The sequence below is a fragment of the Lampris incognitus genome, chromosome 3, assembly GCF_029633865.1.
Source record: "Lampris incognitus isolate fLamInc1 chromosome 3, fLamInc1.hap2, whole genome shotgun sequence".
Classification (NCBI taxonomy): domain Eukaryota; kingdom Metazoa; phylum Chordata; class Actinopteri; order Lampriformes; family Lampridae; genus Lampris; species Lampris incognitus.
This window is the reverse complement of record NC_079213.1, coordinates 72,379,341-72,400,759: the sequence shown is the minus strand read 5'-3', so window position 1 is coordinate 72,400,759 and position 21,419 is coordinate 72,379,341. Positions and strand designations below refer to the sequence as shown.

Here is a 21,419-nt window from a genome sequence, read left to right as displayed (position 1 = left end):
TGGCAAGGGGGATCCCTAGACGACCGGCACCTCCACACAACTGCAGGGGGCTGCCGGAAATCCAGTTTTTTGGAAACCGCCTCGAAGCGTACCGCCACAGCTTGCTTTTCTGTTGGGGTAAGCTCCCTTAGCCTTATGTCTTCCCAGACTCACCCACAAGGCAGTGGGGCAGTGGTTGATAGGTGCCAGGGCATGTCCACCAGGGTGGGCCTGCACACCATATCTCTGGGGCCCGCTGCTGCTCCGAGATCCCCTGCCAAGTTAGCCTGGGGCCGCAAGACCCCAGTTACCACGTGTGGCCACGGGGAGGCCTGGCAGGAGTCTTGGTGAAGGAGAGGCTATGTACTGGCAAGGGAAGGCTTACACGCTAGCATGCTTCCCTATTCGCCACAGAGGCTAGCCAGCGGCAGCAAGCTAAGGGCAGGAAGGACACAAGCAGGTTGGAAGAACACATGCACCTTCCCTCCAACTACACACTGCTGCACTAGACGCATCACAACACCCTGTGTGTATGTACACACACACACACTTGCAAGGGGTATACGGAGAGTCATAAGCCGCTCATTAATGCCCACTGGTGTTTCTTCGAGTTTGGGTAAGAGACTGTTCTTAATTGCAAAACCAACTCCATGGATGCGTTGACCTCCTAGGGGGTATCCTTTCCAAAAGAAGGTATAGCCCTCTCCTACTTCATTGAGCGAGCCCTCTTCAAGGAGCCTGGTCTCACTGAGTGCTGCCACATCCACACAATAGCGCCTCAGCTCGCTAGCAATAAGTGCTGTTCTGCGTTGAGGTCTGTCCGTACCATGGCTGACGTCCAGGAGTGTTCTTATGTTCCATGCTGCAAATCTTAGTGGTATAATGTTTGTTTTTCGACCGCATAGTGGAATGGCCCGGCAGGTGCGGTTTCCTGCCCAGGCGCAGTGTTGAGTGGGCAATTTTTGGGCCACCTTTTCTAGGCCGTTCCCTGAAAGGGGTGAGCAGTGCGGTTCCTAAATAGGGCTGCTCAGACGCACAGGGATCTGCCGGAAACAGCTGCCACTCAATCCCAGCTGCTAACGACCGTTGCCCTGTGCCGCTGGCGTGCAGAGCTCCAACTAAGAGCTCCCAGCTCATTCAGACCTGCTCCCGTCATTGGATACTCCATCGCCGCCAGACTTTGTGAGGTCGGGGACTCAGATAGCAGGAGATACCTGTGCAGAGATGGTTTTTAAAGTGGCATGGGGGGTGCGCTTCTTCCAACGCCACATGACTTGATTGTAGAGGAGATGGTTCCGATGGCAAGGGGGATCCCTAGACGACTGGCACCTCCACACAACTGCAGGGGGCTGCCGGAAATCCAGTTTTTCGGAAACCGCCTCGAAGCGTGCCGCCACAGCTTGCTTTTCTGTTGGGGTAAGCTCCCTTAGCCTTATGTCTTCCAGACTCACCCACAAGGCAGCGGGGCAGTGGTTGATAGGTGCCAGGGCGTGTCCACCAGGGTGGGCCTACACACCATATCACCAAGACTCCTGCTTGGTGAAGGAGAGGCTATGTACTGGCAAGGGAAGGCTTACACGCTAGGATGCTTCCCTATCGCCACAAGGGCTAGCCAGCGGCAGCAAGCTAAGGGCAGGAGGGACACAAGCGGGTTGGAAGAACACATGCACCTTCCCTCCAACTACACGCTACTGCACTAGACGCATCACAACACCCTGTGTGTACCTACACACACACACACATGTTTAGAATAATGCACTTGTGTCATAACAATGTTTACTTACTGGGGCAGTAGAAATGTGATTGATGCCAAATGTGTTGTACGTATGTTATGAACAGGACAGCACAAACAGGCTCTAACCAGAGTAGAAAAAGAAGTGGGAGGCCGCGTTGCACAACTGAGCAAGAAGATAAGTACATTAGGGTCTCTAGTTTGAAGACGCCTCACAGGTCCCCAACTGGCATCTTCATTAAATAGTACCTGTTAGAGCCTGTTTGTGCTGTCCTCTGAAGGGAGTAGTACACACCGGTGTAGGAAATCTTCAATTTCTTAGCAATTTCTCGCATGGAATAGCCTTCATTTCTAAGAACAAGAATAGACTGTCGAGTTTCAGATGAAAGTTCTCTTTTTCTGGCCATTTTGAGCGTTTAATTGACCCCACAAATGTGATGCTCCAGAAACTCAATCTGCTCAAAGAAGTGCCCATCCAACCAATCCAACTTGTGGGAGCTGCTTCTGGAAGCGTGGGGTGCAATTTCTCCAGATTACCTCAACAAATTAACAGCTAGAATGCCAAAGGTCTGCAATGCTGTAATTGCTGCAAATGGAGGATTCTTTGACGAAAGCAAAGTTTGATGTAAAAAAAATCTTATTTCAAATACAAATCATTATTTCTAACCTTGTCAATGTCTTGACTCTATTTTCTATTCATTTCACAACATATGGTGGTGAATAAGTGTGACTTTTCATGGAAAACACGAAATTGTTTGGGTGATCCCAAACTTTTGAACGGTAGTGTATATATATATATATATATATCCAGTGAGTCAAGTAAATTCTTTATGAGATAGTTCATTGACAGCTGATGATTGCTTATGACATGAAACAGTCTTGTACTGTCTCAAAGAATTTACTTGACTCACTGGATTATTTTGCTCCTTATTTGTTGAGCACTTTCCCTACTGTTGAGTGTTTCTTTTAATATATATAAATATATATATATATATATATATATATATATATATATATATATATATATATAGTATCGTATCCTTTTATAGGACACCTATGTCCTATTGGACTTGAACCTAGTTTTTTGGCACTTACTTGCATTGTTGTCTCCTGACTATTTCCTTGCTGTATTAACTCTCAGATGCACGTTGCTTTGTGTAAAAGTGTCTGCTATTTGAAATTGTAACATTGTTGTAACATCCAGCAATGATCAATCCACTTCTTTTATCATCAACTCAGTCGCCAAGTTTGTCTTCGATCATACTCGCAACCTCGTGTTTGTCCAACAGAATTCCAAGTCTGACCTTGCTCCTAGTCAATCTTATTCCAACCAATAGGATTTCTCTTTCGTTCTCACTATCAGGACTATAACTTGAAATTTCTTCTCTTTTCTTATTTTTCCTTCCTAATTTCTTCCCGCTGGTTCTTTCAACCTCATCCACCTCCATCTTCCGATCATCACACGAAGGGCATTTTTGAAAATGGCAATTAAAGGAAGGGTAAATTATTTTACACATTTAATGTGTCACATCAAATGTGTCACACATAGAATGCATAATTGTACTGCAAAACTCGTATTTAAGAAGAATGAAACATCACTCCAAATGAATGCTGTCTTCAGATATCATTGTCTTAAAAAAAAGGCTTTGAAGGACAGTTCTCTCATTCACCTTCAGCAGGTGACACAGATATTTTTGCAAAAAATGCTCGAATGGGGAAATGAAACATAATGCTAGGCTATTGGTGGAATAAAGAAAAGCAATACTTTCAGAAAACATGGACTTTAAAAATAAATATGCACTTGAACTCTGAAACAGTATGAAATAAACAGCCACACCTCAAGTAGCATTTCTTGAACATCTTGCCAGTGAAACATGATTAAAAATAATTTTAAAAACACACATTGTCTTTTAAGATTCATTCATTTTAACCAAATGAAGCAAATTAAAAAGTGTGGCCCCTAGTATGTTAATATATACATATGTCATGATCTCAGAGAATCATTGGTTTTGATTGTGCTGGAAGATGTTTATTTATCATTATCTGAAGCTACGACTGAGATACACAGTTTTATGATGTAAATAATTGAGAGCTGTTTACGTTCATCAGAAGCCAAATTTAGATGTTGCATAAACTAATGACTAATTACTAACTCAATGACATTCATTAGTATTCAAATCAAATTTCAAATTCATCATCATTATTATAATATTATTATTATTATTATTATTATTATAGTTATTACTATTATTAATGGAAGGACAGAACATTTTGTTCATTCATCTTTTTCATTTTCATTTGTAAATCTTCTTGGTCCGTGCATGAGTAATTCTCTGAGAAAGGCTTTTATTTTTTCCTCAGGTATTTGATCATGATGTTTAAATTTGATATATTTGAATTTAGATTTCCTCAACTTTTTACTAAAAGCCCCGTTGTTTTTAATTTTCATCATATAGATGTTTTCATCCAGAAGATGAAGTCCAGTTGATCAATTCCACATATTTGCATTACACTTCATTGTATTAGACTGTGTAAGAAAATTAGCATGATGCATAATTACCACGAGTGTCTTCATTCGTGCCATAACAGTAACCATGAATGAATGGAAAAGTATGAATGAAAATGACCATGACTCAAAGTTTAACCTTTATTTTGAGAGAAAGAAGAACTGTTACAAAACCAGAAGCACTAAACTTAACACCACCACATTGGTTACCAGCATATTCTTCTTTTAGCAGTACAAAGCTACTATTCTGGTTAAAAGCATTTTCTGTTTTATAGTACTGTAATCCAACTAAAAGCAATAAAAATTAGACAACCACACACCCCATACTGCACAAAATAGGAATAAGCTACTTATATTTTTTTTTAATGTAAACACCATTATGTTGACAAAACACGAAAGCATAGATAAAAATTAAATGTATGATAGCTAAGTAAAAATAAGAACAAAGCCAAATTATACAGATAAACCCTCTATATTATAGGATCAAGTACCCTAGAATGGGTCAGACTATTAAAATATCTTGGGGTGTTTGGTTTCCTATCCTTTAAAGATAATCTTAAACGACAATACATTTTGATGTTATGCGTTTAGCAAAACTGAGGCTGAAACCTAAATTAAGTCAAAGAATTTAAGAAATTGTTCATGTATACATTGCTCATCTAACACTCAGATCAGCCATTCTATTCAGTGTCTCCAATATACTCTGACATGGGGATCAGAAAGCAGATTCATTGATAAACCTAGTGGTGCAGGGTAACAAAAGTGCCAAGGATCTTTTTGAGTTGATTTGTGAGGCAAATCAGGATGTGGATCTGGAGCTAAAGGAGAAGTGGCTATAGTTGGCATAGTTATAGCGGTTAATGACTGAGGAGGAGGGGGATCCTAGATCAACACTGCTCCTACGTGAGCTGCTCCTGGAAGCTGGAGTGGATCCTGGTGCAGAGGAGACATTGTAGGGACTGCTTATACCTCTGGAGGATATGGAAGATGCCTGGAGCATCCTCACTCCAGTGTTTTCCTCCAATAGAGAATTATCCATAGCCTGCTTGTAGGAGATTTTAAGTTTGCTCTTGGGGCATGTTAGGTTTTTCATGTGATGTCTGGTATCTTGGAGCTTCTGGGCGGTTCTCCCATCCACCCAACACATCTTCAGGGCATCTTCAATGGTTCTCCTACAGCCTAGCTGTGGATCATATAGCCCTCCCGTCACAAATTGGTATTCCATGAACCTCTGGCCTGCCTCATATGGAAGCCACTTCTCCTTAACAGCCTCAGTAACAGACATCTTTTTCTTGGTTTTTACATCCTCAAACCCAAAGTAGGCTTTTTGGGCAGGCTTGAGCCTGAAGGCCATGTTCTCATCTATTAGCCCCTGACGGGAAGCCTCCTGGATACCAAGCCTATGGCCATTACTTGGGTTAACAATGCCCCCAGTGCAAGCCTGGGCCTCCAGTAATCTCTGAGCGGTGATGGAATCTAACAGGCCACGATTCAGAGCCTCCAAAATTGATATCTTCTCTAGGGTCTCTGTGTCAAAGATTGCCCCCACTGGTTCCCATTCACCTAGTGTTTCAACAGGGGAGGCCAGGTTGATGGAAACACTGGATATATGCTTAAGGGAGTCAGTTAAAGCTGAAGCCTCACTGCTGATAATGGTCCTCTGCCCTGTAACTGTGGTAGTTTTTGTTGTAGTTAATTTGGAAAAAGAGGGAGACAAATGTCTTGATGAGCATGATGATGAGGACAGAGAAGATGGATTTGTAGTTGCTGAGGTTCTCATAGTTGAAGAGGAGGATGATGACAATGAAAATGATCCAGGTCTAGTTTGTTTCATGATTATATCTGCAAACTGATTGAGAGTGATGCTACGGGAGCGGTACTGGTTATAAATTGATTGATCAATTACTCCCTGTCCCAGTAGCTGTGTAATATCATACTGTTTACCATTCTTCCTGTCAACAATGACAAACCGGGAGGATCCATCTGGATTAGTGATGGTGATCTCTTCCCACTCACACTCTTGCTCTGACAGCTCCACAAATGTCTCATAATCGATAAGCCCTCTATCATATGCTTCTCGTATGGTCATCTCTTTATTAGTATCTGGGTCCACAATTACCACTTTCCTCTTTCTTCGTGTGTTCTTCTGCATAGACTGCTGTTGCTTCTTCTTGTCTTTGATGGGCAGTAGAATAAGACCAGTATTCCTATCTTTGATACAGCGTTTCTTAAGCTCCAGATAGGTTAGGTTTTCTTGTGTATTGGGATCAAAAAAGCCTTTACTGTCATCCCCTTCGTCTGTCAGAATCTGGTTCATTTTCTCATTGAAGTAACCCCTTTTGTAGGCTACTGCAACATCAATTCGGTGACTGTGCATAGGATCAATAATGCCCCCACTGGCAATTTGGGCCTCTAGTAAACGAATACCATGGCCCTCTTCCACTAGACCCTTTTCGATGGCCTGGAAGAGGGATATGATCTTGCTGGTGCCAGGAAATGTGTAACCAGTTACAGCCCTCTCAGCTGATAGTAGTTTGTCCTTAAACTCAGGTCCAAACAATCTGTTTTCATAGGCATGGCTGACAGTCAGGTAAAGGTTGTTGATAGGGTCAATCAAATAACCTGAGGCTGCCTGGGCTTCAAGTAGTTCCAAAGTGGTCCCAGGTCGTAGCAGTCCCTCTTTCATAGCCTGATAGAAGGGCATGATTTTATCACTGGCTTCATCATAGACTCCTGCAATGCAGGAAGAGCCCTTCAGATAGGGATGCAGGCGATCTTCAATGTCCCTGCTGGTCAGTTTACCCTCCCTTAGTTGATCAACATCAGAATGTTCCAGAAGGTTGGCATCCACCAGGTCTGTGACTGCAACCTGGTTCCTAATGCCCTGGACAGTCATTGGCTTTTCTGGGGCAGGGAGAAGTAACAGCCCTGTGTTGGGGTCTGCCTTGCATTTTTTCTTTAGAAATACATAGTTACATGCTTGCTGGGTGTCTGGGTCTAGGTAACACTCGGGGCACTGATTCAGGGATTGGTACAAGTCCTCATCTATGAGACTACGGTCCTTAGCTAAGTCTTTGGACAGAAATATACTAAGGTAAGGATCCAAAATGCCCCCTACAGATTCCTGAGCTTGAAGCATGCGCAGAGCTGTCTCTTTGTCAATTAATCCATTTTGCATGGCCTGGCCTACTGAAAGAGTCTTGGCTGTGTGAGGCTCCCAGTAACCCACAGCAGCAGCCTCAGCCATCAACAATTGCTCTCTATCCTCTTTATCCACTACTCCGCTGGCACATGCTTCCTCTACAGTTAACTTTTGATTAGCTCTGGGGTCAATGATGTAGCCAGTGGCTGCCTGGGCAGCCAGTAAAAGGTTAGCACTGTCTACAGACATTATTTTTTCTTTCTTGGCCTCTGTTAGAGACATCTTTCCAAGAGGTCCAGCTGCCACCCCACCAATAGAGCCTGTTCCCTTTAAGTAGAGCTTCTTATCAAGAGACACATCTGGAACAGTTTTCTCCCCCTTCAAAAGCTGGTTAAATGTTAGCTTGTCCAGAATACCACAATCAAGCAACTGCTGAGCTGTGACTGGCTTACGGACACCATCAAAAACAAGTTTGGGAGAATCTGCCCTTTCAGGAATAGGTAGAAGTAGCAGGCCTGTATGTGGCTCTATCTTGCACCTTCTCTTTAAAAAAACATAGCTGGTGCCTAGTTCTGTTTCTGGATCCAGATAACACTCAGGGCTTTGGTTAAGAGTTTGGAAGAGGTCTTCATCTAGAAGGTTGCGCTTTATAGCTGTGTCTTTGGGGAGATACACACTAAGGATGGGATCTAGAATGCCCCCTGCAGCCTCCTGTGCTTGAAGCAGATATATGGCTTTGTTTCTGTCAATCAGTCCCTTTTTCATGGCCTCAAATACTGAGAGAGGTGTGTTTGTGCTTGGATCATGGTAACCCACAGCAGCAGCTTCTGCTGCTAGCAACTGATTTTTATCCTCCTCATCCACTATCCCTCTAGCACATGCCTCATCTACTGTCAATTTTTCATTAGTTCTGGGGTCAATGATGTAGCCTGTGGAAGCTTGGGCATTGAGGAGAAGATCTGCACTATCTGAGGACAGGATATTCTTTTTCTTGGCCTCTGTAAGGGACATCTTCCCAAGAGGTCCAGTTGCAACCCCACCAATAGACTCTGTTCCCTTCAGACAGACCTTCATGTCCAGGGACACTGCTGCAACTGTTTTCTCCCCAGTCACAAGCTGGTTAAATGTTTGCTTGTCCAGAACACCACAATCAAGCAACTGCTGAGCTGTGACTGGCTTGCGGACACCATCAAAAATCAATTTAGAAGGGTCTATCCTTTCAGAAATAGGTAGAAGTAGTAGCCCTGTATGTTGCTCTGTCTTGCATCTGTTCTTCAAGGTACCATAGCTGGTGCCTAGTTCAGTTTCTGGATCCAGGTAACACTCGGGGCTTTCATTAAGAGTTTGTAAGAGGTCTTCATCTAGAAGGTTGCGCTTTATAGCTGTGTCTTTTGGGAGAAACACACTAAGGACAGGATCTAGAATGCCCCCTGCAGACTCCTGTGCTTGCAGCAGATATATGGCTTTGTTTCTGTCAATCAGTCCCTTTTTCATGGCCTCGAATACTGAGAGAGTTGTGTTTGTGCTTGGATCATGGTAACCCACAGCAGCAGCTTCTGCTGCAAACAATTTATCTCTATCCTCCTTATCCACCACCCTTTTGGCACATGCCTCATCTACTGTCAACTTTTGATTAGTTGTGGGGTCAATGATGTGGCCACTGGAAGCTTGTGCAATGAGGAGCAGATCTGCACTAGCTGAGGATATGATATTCTTTTTCTTGGCCTCTGTGAGGGATATCTTCCCAAGAGGTCCAGCTGCCACCCCACCAATAGAACCTCTTCCCTTCAGATAGACCTTCTTGTCCACAGACACCTCTGCAACCGTTTTCTCCCCAGTCACAAGCTGGTTAAATGTTGGCTTGTCCAGAACACCGCAATCAAGCAACTGCTGAGCTGTGACTGGCTTGCGGACACCATCAAAAGTCAGTTTAGAAGGGTTTACCTTTTCAGAGATAGGTAGAAGTAGCAGGCCTGTATGTGGCTCTGTCTTGCATCTTTTCTTCAAGGAACCATAGCTTGTGGCTAGTTCTGTGTCTGGATCCAGATAACACTTAGGGCTTTGGTTAAGAGTTTGGAAGAGTTCTTCATCTAGAAGATTGTGCTTTATAGCTGTGTCTTTGGGGAGAAACACACTAAAGATAGGATCTAAAATTCCCCCTGCAGACTCCTGTGCTTGCAGCAGATGTATCGCTTTGTTTCTGTCAATCAGTCCCTTTTTCATGGCCTCAAATACTGAGAGTGGTTTGTTTGTGCTTGGATCATTGTAACCTACAGCAGCAGCTTCTGCTGCTAACAATTGAGCTTTATCCACCTTATCCACCACCCCTCTGGCACATGCCTCATCTACTGTCAACTTTTCATGAGATTTGGGGTCAATGATGTGGCCAGTGGCAGCCTGAGCATCTAGTAAAAGGCTGGCACTATCTGAGGACAGGATATTCTTTTTCTTTGCCTCTGTAAGGGATAGCTTCCCAAGTGGTCCAGCTGCCACCCCACCAATAGACCCTGTTCCCTTCAGATAGACCTTCTTGTCCACAGACACCTCTTCAACCGTTTTCTCCCCTTTCACAAGCTGGTTGAATGTTGGCTTGTCCAGAACACCACAATCAAGCAACTGCTGAGCTGTGACCGGCTTGCGGACACCATCAAAAGTCAATTTAGAAGGGTCTACCTTTTCAGAGATAGGTAGAAGTAGCAGGCCTGTATGTGGTTCTGTCTTGCATCTTTTCTTCAAGGAACCATAGCTTGTGGCTAGTTCTGTATCTGGATCCAGATAACACTTAGGGCTTTGGTTAAGAGTTTGGAAGAGTTCTTCATCTAGAAGATTGCGCTTTATAGCTGTGTCTTTGGGGAGAAACACACTAAGGATAGGATCTAAAATTCCCCCTGCAGACTCCTGTGCTTGCAGCAGATGTATCGCTTTGTTTCTGTCAATCAGTCCCTTTTTCATGGCCTCAAATACTGAGAGTCGTTTGTTTGTGCTTGGATCATTGTAACCTACAGCAGCAGCTTCTGCTGCTAACAATTGAGCTTTATCCACCTTATCCACCACCCCTCTGGCACATGCCTCATCTACTGTCAACTTTTCATGAGATTTGGGGTCAATGATGTGGCCAGTGGCAGCCTGAGCATCTAGTAAAAGGCTGGCACTATCTGAGGACAGGATATTCTTTTTCTTTGCCTCTGTAAGGGATAGCTTCCCAAGTGGTCCAGCTGCCACCCCACCAATAGACCCTGTTCCCTTCAGATAGACCTTCTTGTCCACAGACACCTCTTCAACCGTTTTCTCCCCTTTCACAAGCTGGTTGAATGTTGGCTTGTCCAGAACACCACAATCAAGCAACTGCTGAGCTGTGACCGGCTTGCGGACACCATCAAAAGTCAATTTAGAAGGGTCTACCTTTTCAGAGATAGGTAGAAGTAGCAGGCCTGTATGTGGTTCTGTCTTGCATCTTTTCTTCAAGGAACCATAGCTTGTGGCTAGTTCTGTATCTGGATCCAGATAACACTTAGGGCTTTGGTTAAGAGTTTGGAAGAGTTCTTCATCTAGAAGATTGCGCTTTATAGCTGTGTCTTTGGGGAGAAACACACTAAGGATAGGATCTAAAATTCCCCCTGCAGACTCCTGTGCTTGCAGCAGATGTATCGCTTTGTTTCTGTCAATCAGTCCCTTTTTCATGGCCTCAAATACTGAGAGTCGTTTGTTTGTGCTTGGATCATTGTAACCTACAGCAGCAGCTTCTGCTGCTAACAATTGAGCTTTATCCACCTTATCCACCACCCCTCTGGCACATGCCTCATCTACTGTCAACTTTTCATGAGATTTGGGGTCAATGATGTGGCCAGTGGCAGCCTGAGCATCTAGTAAAAGGCTGGCACTATCTGAGGACAGGATATTCTTTTTCTTTGCCTCTGTAAGGGATAGCTTCCCAAGTGGTCCAGCTGCCACCCCACCAATAGACCCTGTTCCCTTCAGATAGACCTTCTTGTCCACAGACACCTCTTCAACCGTTTTCTCCCCTTTCACAAGCTGGTTGAATGTTGGCTTGTCCAGAACACCACAATCAAGCAACTGCTGAGCTGTGACCGGCTTGCGGACACCATCAAAAGTCAGTTTAGAAGGGTCTACCTTTTCAGAGATAGGTAGAAGTAGCAGGCCTGTATGTGAATCTGTCTTGCATCTTTTCTTCAACGTTCCATAGTTGGTGCCTAGTTCAGTTTCTGGATCCAGGTAACACTCGGGTCTTTGGTTAAGAGTTTGTAAGAGGGCTTCATCTAGTAGTTTGCGCTTTATAGCTGTGTCTTTGGGGAGATACACACTAAGGACAGGATCTAGTATGCCCCCTGCGGACTCCTGTGCTTGCAGCAGATTTATGGCTTTGTTTCTCTCAATCAGTCCCTTTTTCATGGCCTCAAATACTGAGAGAGGTGTGTTTGTGCTTGGATCATGGTAACCCACAGCAGCAGCTTCTGCTGCTAACAATTGAGCTTTATCCTCCTTATCCACCACCCCTCTGGCACATGCCTCATCTACTGTCAACTTTTCATTAGTTGTGGGGTCAATTATGTGGCCAGTTGCAGCCTGAGCATCTAATAAAAGGCTAGCACTCTCTGAGGACAGGATATTCTTTTTCTTAGCCTCTGTAAGGGATATCTTCCCAAGAGGTCCAGCTGCCACCCCTCCAATAGACCCTGTTCCCTTCAGACAGACCTTCTTGTCCACAGACACCTCGTCAACAGTTTTCTCCCCTTTCAAAAGCTGGTTGAATGTTGGCTTGTCCAGAATACCACAATCAAGCAACTGCTGAGCTGTGACCAGCTTGCGGACACCGTCAAAAATCAATTTAGAAGGGTCTACCTTTTCAGAAATAGGTAGAAGTAGCAGGCCTGTATGTGGCTCTGTCTTGCATCTTTTCTTCAGGGTACCATAGCTGGTGCCCAGTTCAGTTTCTGGATCCAGGTAACACTCTGGGATTTGGTTAAGAGATTGATAGAGGTCTTCATCGAGAATGTTGCGCTTAATAGCTGTGTCTTTGGGGAGAAACACACTAAGGATAGGATCTAGAATGCCCCCTGCAGACTCCTGTGCTTGCAGCAGATGTATGGCTGTGTTTCTGTCAATGAGTCCCTTTTTCATGGCCTCAAATACTGAGAGAGGTTTGTTTGTGCTTGGATCATTGTAACCCACAACAGCAGCTTCTGCTACTAACAAGTAATCTCTGTCCTCCTTATCCACAACGTTTCTGATACATGCCTCATCTACTGTCAACTTTTGATTAGTTATGGGGTCAATGATGTGGCCAGTGGCAGCTTGAGCATCCAATAACAAGTTGGCACTATCTGGGGACAGGATATTCTTTTTCTTGGCCGCTGTAATGGACATCTTCCCAAGAGGTCCAGCTGATACTCCACCAATTGAACCCATTCCCTTCAGATAGACCTTCTTTTCCAGAGACACCTCTCGGACTGTTTTCTGTCCTTTCACAAGCTGGTTAAAAGTTGGCTTGTCCAAAACACCACAATCAAGCAATTCCTGAGCTGTGACTGACTTACGGACTCCATCAAAAACCAGGTTAGATGGGTCTGCCTTTTTTGAGATAGGTAGAAGTAGTAGTCCTGTGTGTGGCTCTGTCTTGCATCTTCTCTTTAAAGAACTGTAGCTGGTGCCTAGCTCAGTTTCTGGATCCAGGTAACACTCAGTGCTTTTGTTAAGTGCTTGGAAGATATCTTTATCGAGAAGGTTGCGCTCTATGGCTGTGTCTTTTGGGAGGAACACACTAAGGATGGGATCTAGAAAACCCCCAGCAGACTCCTGAGCTTGCAGCAGATATATGGCTGTGTTTCTCTCAATCAGTCCCTTTTTCATGGCCTCAAACACTGAGAGAGGTCTATTTGTGCTTGGATCATGGTAACCCACAGCAGCAGCTTCTGCTGTTAACAGCTGATCTCTGTCCTCCTTATCAACCACTCCTCTGGCACATGCCTCATCTACTGTCAACTTTTGATTCGTTGTGGGGTCAATTATGTGGCCCGTTGCAGCCTGAGCATCTAATAAAAGGCCGGCACTCTCTGAGGACAGGATATTCTTTTTCTTAGCCTCTGTAAGGAATAGCTTCCCAAGTGGTCCAGCTGCCACCCCACCAATAGACCCTGTTCCCTTCAGATAGACCTTCTTGTCCACAGACACCTCGTCAACAGTTTTCTCCCCTTTCACAAGCTGGTTGAATGTTGGCTTGTCCAGAATACCACAATCAAGCAACTGCTGAGCTGTGACCGGCTTGCGGACACCGTCAAAAATCAATTTAGAAGGGTCTACCTTTTCAGAAATAGGTAGAAGTAGCAGGCCTGTATGTGGCTCTGTCTTGCATCTTTTCTTCAAGGTACCATAGCTGGTGCCTAGTTCAGTTTCTGGATCCAGGTAACACTCTGGGATTTGGTTAAGAGATTGATTGAGGTCTTCATCGAGAATGTTGCGCTTAATAGCTGTGTCTTTGGGGAGAAACACACTAAGGATAGGATCTAGAATGCCCCCTGCAGACTCCTGTGCTTGCAGCAGATTTATGGCTGTGTTTCTGTCAATGAGTCCCTTTTTCATGGCCTCAAATACTGAGAGAGTTGTGTTTGTGCTTGGATCATGGTAACCCACAGCAGCAGCTTCTGCTACTAACAAGTGATCTCTGTCCTCCTTATCCACAACGTTTCTGATACATGCCTCATCTACTGTCAACTTTTGATTAGTTATGGGGTCAATGATGTGGCCAGTGGCAGCTTGAGCATCCAACAACAAGTTGGCACTATCTGGGGACAGGATGTTCTTTTTCTTGGCCGCTGTAAGGGACATCTTCCCAAGGGGTCTAGCTGATACTCCACCAATTGAACCCATTCCCTTCAGATAGACCTTCTTGTCCAGGGACACCTCTCGGACTGTTTTCTGTCCTTTCACAAGCTGGTTAAAAGTTGGCATGTCCAAAACACCACAATCAAGCAATTCCTGAGCTGTGACTGACTTACGGACTCCATCAAAAACCAGTTTAGATGGGTCTGCCTTTTTTGAGATAGGTAGAAGTAGTAGTCCTGTGTGTGGCTCTGTCTTGCATCTTCTCTTTAAAGAACTGTAGCTGGTGCCTAGCTCGGTTTCTGGATCCAGGTAACACCCAGTGCTTTTGTTAAGTGCTTGGAAGAGATCTTTATCGAGAAGGTTGCGCTCTATGGCTGTGTCTTTGGGGAGGAACACACTAAGGATGGGATCTAGAAAACCCCCAGCAGACTCCTGAGCTTGCAGCAGATACATGGCTGTGTTTCTCTCAATCAGTCCCTTTTTCATGGCCTCAAACACTGAGAGAGGTCTATTTGTGCTTGGATCATGGTAACCCACAGCAGCAGCTTCTGCTGTTAACAACTGATCTCTGTCCTCCTTATCAACCACTCCTCTGGCACATGCCTCATCTACTGTCAACTTTTGATTAGATCTAGGGTCAATGATGTGGCCAGTGGCAGCCTGAGCATAAAGGAGCAGATCTGCACCATTTGGGGGCAGAAGACTCTGTTTCTTGGCTTCTGCAAAGGACATTTTCCCCTGACGTCCAGCTATCAATCCAGCAATGGGCCCAGTTCCTTTTAAGCTAACCCTTTTGTCCAGAGACACCTTTGGCACTGTCTTCTCTCTTTTAACAAGCTGGTTAAATGTTGATTTGTCCAGGACACCACAATCGAGCAACTGCTGAGCCGTGACCGGCTTGCGGACACCATCAAAAACCAGTTTGGAGGGGTCTACCTTTTCAGGGATAGGCAGGAGTAGCAGCCCTGTATGTGGCTCTGTCTTACATCTTCTCTTCAGAGAACCATAGCTGGAGCTCACTTCCATTTCTGGGTCCAGGTAACACTCAGGGTTTTGGCTAAGAGCTTGAGAGAGCTCTTTATCCAGAAGGTTGCGCTTCATAGCTTTGTCTTTGGGAAGAAACACACTAAGGATGGGATCTAGAATGCCCCCAGCAGAGTCCTGAGCCTGCAGCAGGGTCAGTGCAGTATTTTTATCAATTAGTCCTTTTTTCATGGCCTCAAATACTGAGAGAGGTCTGGATGAGCTTTGGTCATGGTAGCCCACAGCAGCAGCTTCTGCTGCTAAAAACTGATCTCTGTCCTCATTATCCACCACTCCTCTGGCACATGCCTCATCTACTGTCAACTTCTGATTAGTGCTGGGATCAATAATGTGGCCAGTAGCAGCTTGGGCACAGAGGAGCAGATCTGCAATATCCCGGGGCAGGAGACTCTGTTTCTTGGCTTGTGCAAAAGACATTTTGCCTTGACGTCCAACTAACAATCCAGCAATGGGTCCTGTCCCCTTTAAACTGACCTTTTTGTCTTGAGACACCTCTGGGACTGTTTTCTCCCCTTTCACTAACTGGTTAAATGTTGGCTTTTCCAGGACACCACAGTCAAGCAAGTTTTCAGCTGTGACTGGCTTTCGAACACCGTTAAATACCAGATTGGTGGGGTCTAGTTTGTCAGGGATAGGCAGAAGTAGCAGCCCTGTGTTTTGCTCTGTCCTACATCTTCTCTTCAGTGACATATAACTGGCACCTACTTCAGTTTCTGGATCCAAGTAGAGTTCAGGCCTTTGATTAAGAGCACGGTACATGTCCTCATCAATTAGATCATGCTCCAATGCTGTATCTTTGGGAAGGAATACACTGCAGACAGGATCTAGAATGCCCCCAACAGACTCCTGGGCCTGCAGTAGACGAAGTGTTGTGTTCTTGTCAATTAGACCTTTCTTCATAGCTTGAAATGCTGATAAGGGTTTGCCTGTGCCAGGGTCATGGAATCCCACGGCAGCTGCCTCTGCAGCCTGAAGCCTCGGCCGGTCCATCTCATCGACAACTGCTTGATCACATGCCTCCTCCACTGTTAACTTCTGATTGGTTCTGGGGTCAATGATGTGGCCTGTGGCAGCCTGGGCATCCAACAGCAGGTCCACACAGTCTGAAGGTAGGAGATTCTCTTTCTTGGCTTCTGCGAAGGACATTTTACGCTGGGGACCAGGAAGTGACCGTGTACTTCTAAGGCCTTCAACTATCACTCCAGCTATGGGCCCAGTCCCTTTAAGACTGACTTTTTTTTCAACAGACACCTCAGAGACAGTCTTTTTTCCCTTTATAAGCTTGCTTAATGTTGGCTTGTCCAAGACATCACAGTCAACCAACTGCTGAGCTTTGACTGGTTTGCGGACTCCATCAAAAACCAAAGTTGAGGGGTCCAAGGTGGGAGGCTCTCTAAGGCTCATCAACTCACTTTCCATGGTTTTTCTGACAGTTACCATCTCTGTCAGTTCTTTCTGAAGAGCTGACAGTCTGTTCTTGTAGGTCTCCTCAACTTCCTTACGTTCTGTCATTAGCCTCTCTATCTCACTTTTCAGGGCATTCTTCTCCTGCTCCAGAAGGTCTTTATCTGAGTCATACTTCCGAACAAGGTCTTCTTTGCCCTCATATTGATCCCTCCAGTACATTAAATCTTTCCTCACCCTTTCATTCTCCTCTGCCGTTCTTTGTTTCTGGTGTAGCTCAGACTTCAGCGAAAGACTGATGCGGTTGAATTCCTCCTCTAGTTTCATGAGACGATTTTTGTCTTGCTCTGACAACTTCAGTTTCAGCAGCAGAGCATCTCTCTCCTTTGCCATGTCATTGTACTGAGACTGGTTGGACTGGATCAAGGTTGTGGTCTGCAAAAAAAAGTGAAGGAAAATGAAAGGTGAGAGCAGAAATAGAAAAAATAGCAAGAAAAAGTGGTAAGTTGGCAGCAAAAAAAAAAAAACATCTTAAAAAATCCTAAAAATATTAAATTATAATGAGGATATCACAATTTTTTCTGCATTCTACAACAAGGCTGCATACAAACCTTTGTAAATGGCATTGTTACAGAATACTTTAAAAGAAAATATATTAGATAAATTATTATAAATGACTGAATTAGCATTTAACTATGTACAATACTAAATTCAGCTAAAACATAAAAACTTGATACCGACATACAGGGCTGAGGAGTAAATGAAGTCATATTGTGCATTAATGTATTGTACTTTATTCTTGTATTGCATTTTAATCTATTCTTGCACTGATACGTAATCATTTTTATTTTGAAAGTAGCCTTCTCAACCTTGCAGATATTCTGAAACACGTTATGTACATAATTCAACTAGACGACTACACAAATTAAATAGTTAACAACATATATAACAACACTATTTCGATTTGGAAAGAGCCTGCCATCTGCAATTTGACAAAACAGGACTACAATGTAAAATTCTGGTTGCAGTAATGAAATATTTCCAGATTTAATTTGGTAGGATGAGAATGCAAAACTTCCAAATCCTCAATGAATTTCTTTTGGGAATTTAGGAACTGTGGAATTAAGTGGACATAATTTAGCCAAAACCAGTTTTACAAATGGCAGACTGTAGCATAAAGGATTGTACAATGAAGGATAGAACTACACAAACTATGACGACTCTAAGGCATATTAACACCAGAGAATCAGACAATTGCATGACACAGGGAACATTTTGATTATTGAGGGCAAAACTAACAAAGGCAAACAGCAAGCTGATTGGTAAATTGTCTCACAGGATGAGCTAGAAACACCATGTTGGTTGGGCAAGTTTGCAGGCAAAAAGAATCACAGATCACATTTGCATGCTTCTGACTGGCATGCAAATTCCTTTAAACACATACAGTAACTTATGTGGTTAAATCAGTTATGAAAGTCGAAGGCAACTACAGGGCATCTACAAGCATTCCAGCATGCACAGAAAAGTGTTCTTCACTGCAATGGCTATTTTTTTTTTTGATCCAGATTAGGACTACAGTTTGGAAAGGCAAAGCAGTCCAGGACTAAATTCCACACTGCCATGTACCTCTTTGGCCTGCTTTTGTGTTTGCTTTATCTCCATCTTGAGTTTCTCCCGCTCCATAGAGAGCTCTGCAACCAGGTTTTGGTAGTCTAGTCCACTGCGGGTGCTGCTCTGCAGCTGCAGTTCTAAGGCAGTAATTTGGGAGGCCAGCTCATCATCAATCCCCTGTTTAGATCTCAAGAGCTCCTCTTTCTCAAGTCGAACTGCCCTTAGCTCTTCTTCCAACCTCAGTCTGTCTTTGGTCAAGGTTTCTGTCAAATCTTTCAGCGTTTGAAGCTCAGCAAAATTTTCGTTCAGTGCCCTACTTTTCTCCTCTATAGTTTTGTAAAGATCTTCATTGCAGAGATTTGCCTCCTTGACTTGTGCCTGCTCTTGGAAGAGCTGCTGCTGCAGGGCCCTCAGCTCTGAGTTCAACTGAGTTAAACGGTCATTGGAGGCCTTATTTTGTTTTGAGCTCCTCTCTAGTTCCTCCTGCAGTCTACGCTGCTCCGCTTCACACCTCTTTTCTGAAGCACTGGCCTGCTCTTGGCTTTGCCGTAGACTGGTGATGGTGCTGGCGTACTCTTTCATGATCATGTTTGTCTGCTCCAGTTCTGTCTCTACCCTCCTTTTTTTAGCCACTTCCTCTTCATTGGTCTTCCTCAGTGTTTCCAATTGGCTCTCCAGTCCATCTCTGACAGCTTGAAGGTCCCTGATACGTCCCTGTAACCTGGTGACATTCTGTTCATTTCTTCTCTTCTTGCTACCCTCCCTTTCCAGCTCTAAGCGCATCTTCCTGAGTTCTTCCTCACACTCCCTCAAATGGGCCATAGCCATAGAATTGCTGGCTAGCTTCACCTGTAGCTGAGCCAGGGTCTGCTCCAGCACAGCCTGCCCTTCCTCTACGGTTCTCCTCCTTCGAGCCTCCTCTTCCTGACTGTGTGTGAGGTAAACCAGCTCATCACTCTTCTCCTGCAGGCTTTTAGTGATCTTGGCCAGCTCCTCTCTGTGAAAACTTCTTTCCTCCTCCTTCTCTCGCAAAAGCATCTCCACTTGGGCCTCCACTTCTCTTCTCCGTCGCCCCTCCTCTATGATAACAGAATGCTGACTGTGCACTTCCTCCTCTGCCCTCTTCCTGTGTTCCTCAGTCTGGCTGATAGATAGTCTGAGCCTTCTTAGTTCCTCCTCCAGATTCCACCTCTCTGTCTCCACCCTATTATATCGCAGTTGGAGCTCTGCTGTGTCCTCTTCCCTTTGGGCTTCCAGCCGTTGGATTTCTGTGCAGCTGACATGAATCTGGGATTCGTAGCCAAGCTTTAGGTTATTGATCTCTGTATGACATTGGCTCCTTACCTTTGAAATCTCTAGTTGTAGCTCCTTCACCATGGCTGCCTCCTCAGCCAACTGCCGACGCAGCTGCTCAGCCTCATGCTCCTTATCTGCCACACTCTTCTCAACCTCCATCTTGGCCCAATTGACCCCCTCTAACTCCTTCTGCCTCTTCCCCAGCACTGTCTCGTACTCCTCTTGCTGCTGCATGTAACGCTCTTCAGCCAACTTCCTTTTCCTCTTCTCTTCCTCGATCAGGTATTTTAAGCGGGCCAGCTGGTCATTGAGGTCCACTAGTTGGCTGTGAGTATCGTCTAGGCTCTCCTGGGTGACACTGCACTGCAGAGCCGTGTTTCTTTTCACCTCCTCCACTGACAGCAACTGGTCCTGGGACTGATACAGTTCCAACCTGTAGCGTGCAATGGCTTCCTCCAGCTCACGATTCTTGCCATTACGGTCTTGGATGTCTTCCTTTAGTAGGTGCAGTTCCTCCTCCAGAAGATCAATTTTGGTGTTTCGTATCTAAAAGTAAGAGACAACATAAATGAATACAGACCTGAGTTACAGTTGACTTATTTCACATATTAGAAATGTGAATGGATTGCTGGAGAGAGAAAAAAACGTGTATTTCTGAGAAGAGATTAAGAACTCATTCATATTTTTATATAATGGTAGCCATTTATTTTTGAAATTATGAGCGTTCTGCATTAGTTTCATGTAGGGTTATGGCTGTTAGCAAGCATATACATGATAATATACAATTTCTTTTAAGCAAAAAGAAAAAAGAAAAAAACCCCAGCAAAACTATGTTTCATAAAAGAGCTGCCACATGTTCAACATATTCAATCAGATATCTTTTCAGGAATGTTGATGAATTTAATCCGAATGAATCATACTTTGAGTTCCTCCATGTTTTTCAACAGTTCTCCCAGGTATTTGTAGTAGTCACCAGAGAGGGTGAGTAACTCCATATAACGGGTCTGCAGTTGTGTAGCCTGTGACAGAGGCAGAACATCTCATAAACATGATCAATTATTAATATTTTTAGCACAGTGAATGAAAAGTAAATTCATATGTCTATTCATCATAATAGTTGCAACAATGGCTTTTCAATAGCTGGAGTATGTTGAATATGAACCAATTGGAAATTGCCAATGCTTCAAAAACATTTGTTGCATTATGCTAGGCTCTTTTTTTCCTCTAAGCTCTAATGTGCTGCTATTATTGTGGATTTGACTCACTTGGGAAACAGATCATTTATCTCAAAGGGACTAACTAACATAAATAAATGCCTTGGAAAATGTACAGGAGAGTCCCCACAGACAAGCACTTCAGTGTTTTGTTTAACCCGGGTCAAGGGTAAGAGGCTAAGTTTCTTGGATCCAAGGTTGCAGAAGTTAAAAAACGCAGATATGCAGTACTGTTACCTCTTGAGTAAGGTCCATTGAAGGGGACCTTATCATGGTCCTCTTGATTGGGATATTGAGAAGAGTCTCTAAACCTGAGCTGTACGAGCCGAGGTCTGATTCATAGTCCTGAAAAAAATAGTATATCTAATGAGTGGCAATGAAAGCAGCAACTTGAAGTAAATTGTAAAGTTTTTGTTAAGTTTGCACTTACTTTTACATGCAAATCAACTGCCCAATTACTGTGTGTTTTGGTTTAAAGCAATGTATTGTTTAACAGTCTGCATGTAAACATTCTATGTGTGGGTGTCCTTACCTTAATAGAGTTTACACAGGCCTCACTATCCTTCAGTACACTCTCCATGGTCTCTCTCTTGGCTTTGATTTCTAAATTAAGTGCCTGAGAATGCATTAACATAGGGACTTCAGTTTATT

General features: G+C 44.1%; 1 protein-coding gene across 1 annotated transcript in view; it reads right to left on the bottom strand.

The window, feature by feature from the left end:
* Window positions 1–4,376: 4,376 nt before the first annotated feature.
* The window catches only part of LOC130110157 (desmoplakin-B-like), a 50,909-nt gene continuing 33,866 nt past the window's right edge, over window positions 4,377–21,419 (bottom strand). Inside the window, 6 exon segments of the mRNA XM_056277152.1 lie at window positions 4,377–7,846; window positions 16,568–17,082; window positions 18,274–20,100; window positions 20,475–20,573; window positions 21,006–21,113; window positions 21,301–21,384. Of these exon segments, the coding sequence (XP_056133127.1) occupies window positions 5,017–7,846; window positions 16,568–17,082; window positions 18,274–20,100; window positions 20,475–20,573; window positions 21,006–21,113; window positions 21,301–21,384 (5,463 nt within the window). The 3' untranslated portion in view covers window positions 4,377–5,016.